This window comes from Sceloporus undulatus, chromosome 2, assembly GCF_019175285.1.
Source record: "Sceloporus undulatus isolate JIND9_A2432 ecotype Alabama chromosome 2, SceUnd_v1.1, whole genome shotgun sequence".
Taxonomy (NCBI): domain Eukaryota; kingdom Metazoa; phylum Chordata; class Lepidosauria; order Squamata; family Phrynosomatidae; genus Sceloporus; species Sceloporus undulatus.
Window position 1 is genome coordinate 19,867,698 of NC_056523.1, and position 11,210 is coordinate 19,878,907.

The 11,210-nt window shown below is 46.4% G+C and overlaps 1 protein-coding gene across 1 annotated transcript in view; it reads right to left on the reverse strand.

Moving 5' to 3' along the window:
- PPP1R18 (protein phosphatase 1 regulatory subunit 18) overlaps nucleotides 1–9,900 on the reverse strand; it is a 51,724-nt gene extending 41,824 nt beyond the window's left edge. Inside the window, 4 exon segments of the mRNA XM_042447345.1 lie at nucleotides 3,475–3,729; nucleotides 3,731–4,558; nucleotides 4,560–5,163; nucleotides 8,585–9,900. Of these exon segments, the coding sequence (XP_042303279.1) occupies nucleotides 3,475–3,729; nucleotides 3,731–4,558; nucleotides 4,560–5,120 (1,644 nt within the window). The 5' untranslated portion in view covers nucleotides 5,121–5,163; nucleotides 8,585–9,900.
- Nucleotides 9,901–11,210: the final 1,310 nt, after the last annotated feature.

Genomic DNA, 11,210 nt, shown 5'->3' on the forward strand with positions numbered 1-11,210 from the left:
TTAAACTTGTATATATAGTCTCCCACCCACACTCCCATTTCTTTGGAGAAGATAGTCACAGGCCTGCTTCTTATGCAACTCTCTCAGAAGATCCAGCCAGGGATCCACGCGGATGCTTTGAATGCCAAACTAGAAGTGTGGGAAATCCTTAAATCTAGTTTGAAGTCCCATCTAGATTAATGTAGAAAGATCTATTAATCAATGGAAATTTGATAAATTAACATTTATATAAAATTTACTGATTCAGTAGTTTCATTGATTCAACTCTAGTTGACTCTACAAATTAGATCTTGGATGGAAATAATGTGACCCACCAAATGTGAACTCCAACTCCTAGCATACTTCAATATTGACTGTGCTCACTAGGGCTTCTGGGACTTACAGTCCAACCACACCTGGAACACCACATGCTCTCCACACCAGATTCAGACCACAGTCTCCAACAAACACTTAAAAGCAGTGGCGAAGGATAATAGCAAGGCAATCTACACTGCAGAAATAATGCCGTTTGACACCACTTTAACTGCCATGGCTCACTGCTAAGGAATTCTGGGATCTGTATTTTGTGAGCTATTTAGCCTTCTCTGTCAGGGAGTTCTGGTGCTTAAGCAAACTACAAATCCCAAAATTGCACAGAATGGAACCACGGCAGTTAAAGTGGTATCAAACTGCATTGTTTCTGCAGTGCAGATGCAACCTGAATCATAGGGGCTGTACAGACGGGCGGCTCAATGCCACCTACTTTTGCCCCAGATTGAGGTCATGGCAACTACATGCTGTGGCCTCCGGAGGGAGCAAAAAGAAGCCGCAAAAAGCAGCTTCTTCTTGCTCCTTGGAAAGGGTGGCATAGGTGCAATGGCATGCCATGACGACACCCCTTCTGCACTGCGCCATTCGGAGGTGCGTTATCATGGTGCATGTCGTGTAGACCAGCGCGCACCGCAATGACATCCTGCCGGCAACAGTAGGGCTTTGAGTGTGTGGACGCTCAGCCCTCGCTCCGCCCATAGGCTGGCGCTGTACAGGGCCCTAGAATCAAAGAGATGGAAGGGGCCACAAGGGCCACATGCAGGAATACACAGCTAAAGCACTATTGAAAGATACCCACCTACTTCTACTTAAAGACTTTCAATGAAGGAGAGTTCACCCCATCCCCAAAGCAGTCTATTCCACTGTTCTTACAATAAAGAAGTTCTTTCTGATATTTAAGTGAAATCTCTTTTCTTGTAATTTGAATCCATTGGTTTGTATTCTATTCTCAGCAGCAGCAGAAAACAGGCTCACTCCATCTTCTACATAGGATGTGGAAGGGGAGAGGTGGTATGGGGAGAGGAGCTTAATTTTTGCCCCCACACTGATCCCCTGAACAGCAGCAGAAAACAGGTACCTGGGAGCCCAAGCGGGTAGAAGCTGAGGTACAGGAACGAAGCGAAAGGGAGAAATAGTGGATGGGGAAGAGGTTCAACACTCCTTTCTTATATGCCACATCCTATTTTACAAATTGTAAAACATTTAGTGCATAAAACCAGGTCTTGGGGCTGGGATCTTTCCTGAATTTCTAATTTGTGCATTAAATTAAATTTGATTTGTGGGTGCTGAATTAAGATCATAAGCCAGGAGACAAATCAAATCTTTCTCTCAGGTCAGCAATATTAGTGTGGAAATTACAACACATTCTCTGAAATGGCCTTATCTGTTTGTCCTGCCCCCCTAATCTCAGTTGACCTATTCCTGTGTCTGTGGGATACAACTGGACTTAAGACATTCCACTGACGTCTCACTCCTTAACAGAGTGAGCTTTTGTCCCTTTGACAACAATGGCAGCGGCTTTCAAATGATCACAGCCAACTCCTGATGAAATTACAGATGAGCAAGCAATTGCATGTTAACTACAACCATGATATTGATCCCCCCACTTTGAACTTGCAGAAGATTTGCATTTTGGACATGTGCTTATAAAAACCCAGCCAACACAACAGGGGATCTGGCCTGCGGCTGGGGCTCCTGGGGTCTGTCTATAAATACCAAGGATGTCGAAGAACCATTTTCACATGTGAGGCTCAGAAACCCATGGGGTACAGCCCAAGCCGATTGCAAAGGAATGTAAAACCTACACTGCCGACAAGGTAGATATTCAATTTCCCTAGGAACAATGTTCAAGCACTACACCAATAAAGTGAGAGAAGCTCAAAGCTGATGCCCATTCTGGTATCTTGTGCAAAAATGCTGCAAGGTACTATGAGAATTGTTGGTTGAATGGGAGAAATCAACCACAGTCAGCTTTCTTTAAAAATTGCCTTGAGGGATGGGGGAGGTCTAATGTAGTTCTCAGGATGTAGGAGAGTTCCTCTAAGCACTGCTGAGGAGGAAATGAGAAAGAGGAATGAAGGGAAGAGATAAAGAAAGACTGATCAGAGACAAAAAAGTAAGAGGGAAAATAACCCAGGTGCTTACAGACAAGTACTTCATCTGGGAATCATGCTGCTTTGTTCATAGAACTTTACAAGGGATACAGATATTGGCTTAAATCCTATCAGTCCCAATGAGACTAGAGCCACTGATTCAAGGGATACGTGTTGACTCACCATTCAACAACTGATTGACTCTGGTTGGGAAGAACCAATAGGATTCAGGCCATAGTTGCAAAGTGTCTTTTGACTGGTAGCAGCAGAACCCAGCTGCCCGGAAGCACTCTGAGTGTATCTCACTAGGCTGCTGATCAGACATCCTAGAAGCTGTTAACTATTATTCCTTACATGGTAATGAGTAAAACTATTGTGTATCCAGTGCATCTTTTAATAGACCAAAAACCAAAACAAATCCTTCCTTCACCCAATTCTCCTGAGCCTATAACGAATGGTGAATACTAAGGGTAGGTAGCCAAAGGAAAGTTAGGAAGCCTCTTCTAGCTAAAGTGCTGGACTTTGATCTTGAGAGACAGGGGGCTCAAGTCTCATCAGTCACAAACCTGCAAGGTAGCTGTGAACAAACTTCCATATCCTTCACTTCTCCTTTGCTCAGCTGTAAAATGGGAAAGGCAATGACTTCCTTACAAAGACAAAGTACATTTTCTACTTTGGGTTTTTTTTAAAGCAAGCCAGCAAGCTATGGAAAGTTTTAATCATAAAGCAGATCTAGGTCCTAGTTGCTGCCACCAAATCCCACAGCTTTTAACAAGATGAACGTCAAATGAAGTCATCTCCCACTGCAATTCCTGACTTGAAAGATTCCAGTTGCTTTGGAATGTTGAATAAAAAAAGAGATAAAGCAATGAAAGAGTAAAAGGAAGGAAGATGTCAGAAAACAGTGTGAGGAACAGGCAAGCTGCTGAAAGAACAAATGAAAAAAATAAAGGGAAAGTGTAGGTCAAAACAAGGAAATAAACAAAGATAGGCTCCAAGGCAGAAGGGGTGGGTGGGCAAAAGAGCTGCAAAACTTAGCTTCACAGAGAGCCAGGCAGACAGCTTCCCCTACCTTTTTCCGATGTGGGTCATTCTTCGCAAGGCAAGATCTTTGCAGAGTGAGATACCCTCCAATCACCTGGATCTCCTCAGCTGTGGGATAGCGCTTCTTTACAGGTGCCATGATTGGGAGAATGTCATTCTCAATGCCGTTCTCCACTGCTGTGGTGATAGGTGCCATGGGGGCTTTGCGGGGATTGATTGTGATAGTGTTTCCACTGCGACGCTGCACAGCTGGGTGGGGGGATGAGGCCCGGGCCAAGCCCCCCCACTCTGACATCCTCCTTAACACCGGCACTTCCTCCTCCAGCACGTTTCATGGCCTCAGCCTCGGGAAGCTCCTCAGAGTCCGGGAGAAGTTGTTCACAGCTGGGTGAGGAGCAGGAAGTGGGGGCTGGGGGCTTGACAGAAGGAGAAGGAGGAAGAGGGGAAGGGCTGGCTTCCTGCTTGGGTTCTGGGGGTGGGGAGGCTGATCCCCGCCGCGGCACCACCACAAAGGAGTTCCGGGAATGGAGACGCAGGTTGGCCAAGGCCTTGCCCTGGACATCATCTTCAGCGACCAAGGCTGGGGGTGGTGCGGGGTAGATCTCAAAAGAAGCCTCCAAATCACTGCTCTCAGCTTTGAGCCCTCTCTCTGGAGAGGCAGCCTCCCTGCTCCATGTTTTTGTAGTTGGCGAGCGTCTTGGGGGGCTGTCTGGCCAGGCTTCCCCACTGCCAGATTTGGCTTCAAATTGGCTGCGATAAGATGCCACAGTGCAGGGCACTGGAGAGGTCAGTCCTGGAAGGTCACGGGGAGGGTTGGGTGTGTTGTCATGGTACTGCCGGGTTGGACTGGGATCTACCCGTGAGTGGCCTGGCTTTCTCGCTACATAGCTGCTCTCTATCAGATTCTCAGTACTCAAGGATCTCACTGGACGTGGTGACATTGTCCCACTGCTGTCCTCCTGGCTGAACCGGCTCAGCAATTTGCTCACCCGCCCTCGGCGCTGCTCTGGCAAGGATGCTCTGCCGATGGAATTGAGGTCCTCCACACTGCGGCTTAAAGCGGACTTGACGATGAAAACCTCCCCAGCACGTATCTCCGTCACACTCCCCCCCACGCCGCGCCAACAGTTCATTGAGGGATTCCACACTGCCTGATTTGGTTTCCCCTGAGTGTCGATCGCTGGCAAGTTGTGCTGGTGGTGCTCCTGGCACTGTCTCAATGATGATGACGTTGTCAGCGCGTAGGGTGCGGACACCTGGGATCTGCCCATAGAGATCCACAATCTGCTTGGCTTTAGCATTGGTAAGGTCACTCTCTGCTGGGGCAGACTCCTTGTAACGGCGCTTCTCCAGTTGGATGAAAGGGTTTTGGTGGACTGGCCCAATCTTCTCCTGCAGCACAGAACTCTCTAGCTCTCCTCCTGGACCTGTTGGTGTTGTACTAGTTACAGGGGCTGCTCCACTCTCAGTTCCCCCTGGCCCACCTGTCTCTGAGAAGGAGGTGCTGGAGCCCTGCTTGGCTCGTCGTCGTTCAATGATCTCCCGCTTCCAGGCTGGCATCTTGGCCATGCGGTCTTGCTGTTCCCGCTCCCGCCGGCGGGCTTCCTCTTCCTCTTTACGACGGCGCTCCAGCAACTGGAGTTTCCACTCTGGTAGCACAGGAGCCGACGACATCTTTGCCTGAGAAGTGTGGAATGGCAGGAAACAGGCAAAAAACCTGGGGGGAAAAAGGAGAGTAAAAAAAAGAAATGAAGGATAGAAAGAAAGAAAGAAGATATGAAAAGAGAAAGGAGCTTCAAGAATTAGAAGGGTGTAAACCAAAGGAAAAATAATAAAGAAGCAGGCTGTCTTCAAGTGGATAAAGGAAAAGGCAGCAGGAAAGGGAAAGGGAGATGAGGGAAAGTAGAGGAGAGGAGGATAAAAAAGAAAGAAAAGGATAACCAGAGCAAAGTGGGTATGGGTGAGAAAAGGTTTGGAGAGAGGGGTGGGTGGGGATAAGGAGGAGGAGAAATAGAAGGGAATATTGGAGCAAAATAAGAGACCACAGACTAAGGGGAGGTAAATTATTCATTAAAAACATGTGAAAGGAAGATAGATAGATGGAAGGTGGGCAAAGGGGCTGTGGTGGGATGGAGAAGAAGTGGTGTGGAGGCAGAACAACAGATTCAGGGAAGGAGGGAAACAGAAGGATGGAGGAAGAGGGAAAGGCCAGATGAAGGAAGGAAGGAGGAACAACTGTAAGGACCAGGGGGAAGGACAGTGGGGTAGGAGGGGTTGAAAAGCAGAACTGTGAGAGCTTCAGAAAGACAGAAAGAAAGAGACAGAGAGATGAAAAGCCCTCCTTTTGGCTCCGCCTGGGACTTGTTTTTTCCCTCCCCCACCCACCCAATCCACTCATCCTTTCCGGCACACGTCACACACCCTCCCTCCCCTCCCCAGTCTTGTGGGGGGTGGGTGTGACAGTTCCACACGTGGATCTCCACACAAGGACCACCAGGCACCCAAAGGAAGGAAGCAAACAAGCCCAACAGCCAGTAGCCTCAAGACTGGTTCATCTCTCTACATGCTTTGACTGTATTTTGGGCAACAGGAGAAGAGAGAGGTTAAAGAACAGGAGGAGGAGACAGTCACTGATGGCTCTTTCTTCAAAACATTTTAATCTTGCAGTGGTGCTTCTAAATCCATATTTCTCATCCTGCCTGCAGAACAACTGAATACAGAGCCAGGGGTGTAGGGTAAACCAAATATAAATAAGGCTAAAATAGCACTACATATTGAGCTCAAGAGCCAAAAAAAGAACACCAATTAAAAGGATGCAACCCAGGTTACTTAATCTAGATTGAAACATGGAGCTCTTGCATTTTTACACCGAGAAATGCAATCTGATACCAAGCAGCAGGGACGCAGCAGGAATCAAGTGCATTTCACTACAGTTCCTGTTGAGATTCAGCTACAGAGGAGATGGCCTTGTGCACCCTCAAAAAGATGGAGACAAGGGTGTAGCAGGAGGGTGTGTGTGTTAAAATGTATGTATTTCCCCTCATTAGAATTCTGTCTCCCATGATATCTTCCTTCAGTCCACAAATTTCTTCCATTCAAGAGAGTGAGGCGCTAACAGTCCTTGCCTTATGAGAAAATACTTAGGGAGCTGGGTATGTTTAGCCTGGAGAAGAGGTTTACAGGTGATATGATAGCCCTGTTTAAAAAGCTCCAGGAAAAGAGATTCCACCTCAACATTAGGAAGATCTTCCTGACAGTAAGGGCTATTCAACAGTGGAACATACTCCCTCAGAGAGGGGAGGAGTCTCCTTCTTTGGAGGTTTTTAAACAGAGGCCGGATGGCCATCTGTCGGGGATGCTTTTATTGAGATTTCCTGCATGGCAGAATGGGGTTGGACTGGATGGCCCTTGTGATCTCTTCCAACTCTATGATTCTGTGGGCTAGAACTCTTCAATTTGCTGTGTTTGTATTTATTTGGTTATTTTGTCTGTCCCTTTTGTTTGGCTGTCTAAACTGTATTTCAAAATGTTCTGCTGAAATTTTAGGCTACTGCAATTTGGGCACTGAAGGAAAATTTAATTAGGTGAGACAGAAAATGTATGGGGAGTGGCCCAATGCCCTAATCTCCCCCTCCCCAGCTGCATCTTTCAGGGAAGGGAAAATTCCTTTAATCTGAGTTTAGAATGGCAAGTGGCTTTGGCTTTAAAAGGTCACCTAGAACCCCATGTGCCTAGCCACTGAGTAGGGGGATTAAGATGTATTTATGGGAAATATGAACACTACACTGCTAATTTTTCTGATTTCCCAGAGTAGGCTACAGCACAATTAAATACCTGAAATAAAAATACCATCTTGGATGGCTCCGCTTTAAGACTGAAAAGGAAGATCAATCTTCTTAAGAGGGAGGAGGAGGAAGCCAGAGTGGCTTAGTGGTTTGAGTGTTGGGCTATACTGTAACTCTGGAGACCAGGGTCTGATTCTCTGCTCGGCCGTGAAACCCATTGGGTAACCTTGGGGAAGATACACTCTCTCAGCCTCAGGGGAAGTTCATTGGCAAACCTCCCCTGAACAAATCTTGTCAAGAAAATCCCATGATTAGTTTTAAAATGTATACAGACAATAAAAAACATATAAGACAACAACAGCGACAACAAAGATATTGGACAAACAATCTTAGACAAACAGTTAAACATAACTCTTTCTACAGGTTTGGTATTTTCTTAGAACCAAGCATTCATTTTACTGATAGGCTTCCTGTATCTTCAGACACCCATTACCAACTATTAGAATCAAATTTGTCATATGCTTAAATAATTTCTTATGGTTGTCTCACATTTCACTGGTATTTAAGTTTTTAATGATATCTTATTTTCTTGTTTCGTGCTAATATCCACATATCCATAAAGGGAAGTTTGTCCTTTACATATATTGCTATTGGTGACTACATTTTTGTTTTTAAATCGTCACACTACTAAGATTTGATAAAGCAAAGTTATTCGATCTTAATTAAGTTTGTAGTCATGTGGCCCCGCTTGTATTCCAAATGTGTAAGCCCTTTACTCCAATCATCTAGAAACTGTTCTGATGTTTCATCTCTTAATTTATAGTCATCTTATCTAAGTCTAGAACTTTCTTTACGAAGAAAAAAAACCATAAGTCAGAAACAACTTGAAGGCACCAAACAGCAACAACGAGGACAAACATGGAATTACTGTATATACTCGACTATAAGTTGACCTCATGTATAAGTCGAGGGCGAGTTTGGGGGCCAAAATTATGGATTTTGATAAGACCTGTGCATAAGTCAAGAGTGAAATTTAGGATCTAAAAGATGAAGCAAAGGAAAACAATGTCAAAGAATGTAGCCATACATTCCAGCAGACATAACTCTTTGTGCTCACTCTTAAAGCTGGATGGATGAGAGAGAAGAGGGGGTCAGTGCTTCCAGGACAGATTATACTCTTCTCTTTCACCGGGAGATGGCTCCTTCTTTTAAATAAGAGTTAAGATACAGTACTTACATTGACCCATGGATAAGTCGATTTAGGTTTTCAGGGTCAATTTTTTGACCTACATTTCTAGACTTATACATAAGTATATACAAAATAAGAAAGATATGGACAGGAGTAATACAAACCTAATGTAAGAGACTTTCAGAATTTCAAGCGATCCCTGGAGTGCAAAAGGCTGCAAAACCCAACAGTGCCAGGTGAGGATGCTCAATCGACTTGGGTACCCAGCAGCTTCGCCTTTTGAAATTCTTAACTGGGTCAAAAGCTGAGATTCCTGAAGAGGAAACAAAAAAGGCAGCCAGGCAGTGGGAAGAGCAGCTCAAATCTCAACAGCTGAGAGGAGATCCAGGGGACCAAAGCAACAGAGCAGCCAATGGGTGGATTTTCATGGGATCCCGGATAGCCAGAGAAAATCCCAAGGATCCAGGTGTGCCCAAACTGGGTGCAGAAAGTGGTTTTCTTAACAATCCAAAAAAGGAATGTCCCAATAGCTGGAGAGAATCCAAGGGGTGTCCAGAGAAGAACCAGGAGATCCAAGTAGGAGCTGAAAAATACTATGTATCCCAAGGATTTCTGAGGATCCAGGAGGAGCCAGAGAGAGCAGAGCAGAGAGGTGGTTCAGATCCCAGTTAAGCCGATATCGACAGGGTTTGTCCACACACACACACACCCTCAAAGCCAACACCGAATGGAAACTCAGATCTTGGAGCGAAAGGGCTGTGAAGAAGGCTCTTTCCAAGAAAGGGCTAGGAAGTCCCCCAACCTTTTGGGGCCAAGGGGGGAAAGGAAGAAACAAACAGAATAGTGTTGGTTCTGGTGGGAACCCAGGATCAGTCTTTTCTACTCACTCTCAAACCAGCCTGGTCTTGGAGATGGAGGGCAGAAGGTGGGCTGCTGGCTCCTCCGCTTGGTCCATCTTGGCTGAGAACCTGGGTGTGTGTTTGTGTCTTTGTGTTGCCTCCAGCTCTTCTGAAATCCGAAGTTCCTTTTGCCAAAGCCCAAAAGGAAGGGAGGGGATTCAAGCAGCGGATCTGAGTCAAGAGCAGAAGAAAAAGGAGGAGGAGGAGGAGGGCTTTTTTGGATTAGTCAGGTCCTTTTCTTTCTCTCTTCCTCCTTCTCTTTCTTCTTTATCTCCTTCTTCTTTTTAAACCCCCTTCCCTTCCACCTCCTTCCTCCTCAAGCTTTGCGAGGAAGTTTGCGGCTCGAAGCAAAGGAATGAGAAAGAAGAAAGAAAGAGCCTTCTCTCTCTCTCTCCCTCCAGCTCTCTTCTTCAGCCAGCCGCTTCTTTTAATCCATGGCCCAGCTCCACCTCCAGCCCCATGGCTTCAAATCCCTTTATTTAACCCAAGATGGGGGGGAGGAAAAAAAACTGGGGTAGGGGAAGAAAAGAGAGAGAAGAGAAGGAAAAGGAGAAGAGAAGAAAGCAAGAGACAAGAGAAAGGAGGAGAGGAGGGGAAGATGGGGGTCTTTGTGTGTCAACTGGAGGGGAGGACAATGGGAAAGGGGCGGGGAATGGCTGGCGAAGGGGAGAGGGGCAGCCAGGGAGGGGGGCTCATTATTATTGGCACACATCTGGGCCATGGCCTCTCTTCCCTTTTTAAGGCCCTCTGCCTTAAGGCCTCTCCCTCCAAGTGGAGGAGGATGACCATGGCAGGCATTCTGCCCCACAGACTCTGCTTTGCTCAATGGGGTGGGATTATGAGCCCCACAGACAAGGACACCCCCTACACACACACACACACACACACACACAAGCACATTCCTGGCATTCCCCTCAGGCAGCCAGCCCCCCTTGCCTTTGGGGTTGGGTCCCTATATGGGGAGAAAGGTGGGGATATAAGAAAATAGCATTATAAAAACATAAATTGGGGGCCTTCTTCAAGTCATTTCCCACTTATGGTGACCCTGAGGTGAAGCTGTCACAGGGTTTCTTTAGAAGGGCTCTGTCCTTGCCTTCCCCCGAGGCTGAGAGAGTGTGGGCTGCCCAAGGACACTTAGTGGGGTTTCAGGGCCAAGCTGGGTCTTGTGGGAAACACACACACATCTTCCCATGCAATATAAATAATTAGGAATATCATATGTGTGTATCATTGTTGTGTCCCTTCAAGTCAATTCTGACTTATGGCAACCCTAGGGTGAACCTGTCACAGGGTTTTCTAGGCAAGATTTGTTCGGAGGGAGTTTGCCCTTTCCTTCCTCTGAGGCTGAGAGAGTGTGGCGTCTTGCCCAGGGTCACCCAGTGGGGTTTTATGGCCAAGCTGGGTCTCTGGGAAAGACATACAAACACACATTTTCTCATGCAATATAAATAGTGAGGAATATCATATGTGTGTATTGTTGTGTGCCTTCAAATCATTTCTGACTTATGAGGTGAACCTGTCGCAGAGTTTTCTTGGCAAGATTATTTCAGAGGGGGTTTGCAATGGCCTTCCCCTGAGGCTGAGAGAGTGTGACTTGCCCAAGGACACTCAGTAGCATTCATGGCAGAGATGAGTCTCTGGACAGGCAGACACACACACACACACATCTTCTCATGCCGTATAGATAATGAGGAACATGTTATGTGTGTATTGTTGTGTGCCTTCAAGTTGTTTCTGATTAATGGTAACCCTAACACCAACCTGTCAGGGGGTTTTCTTGGCAAGATTTGTTCAGAGGGGGGGTTTGCCAATGGCTTCCTCTGAGTTTGTTGTTAACTGTCCTTGAGTCAACCCCTCCAAGCCCCAGTGTCCTCTGCTCAAGTCCTGCAGG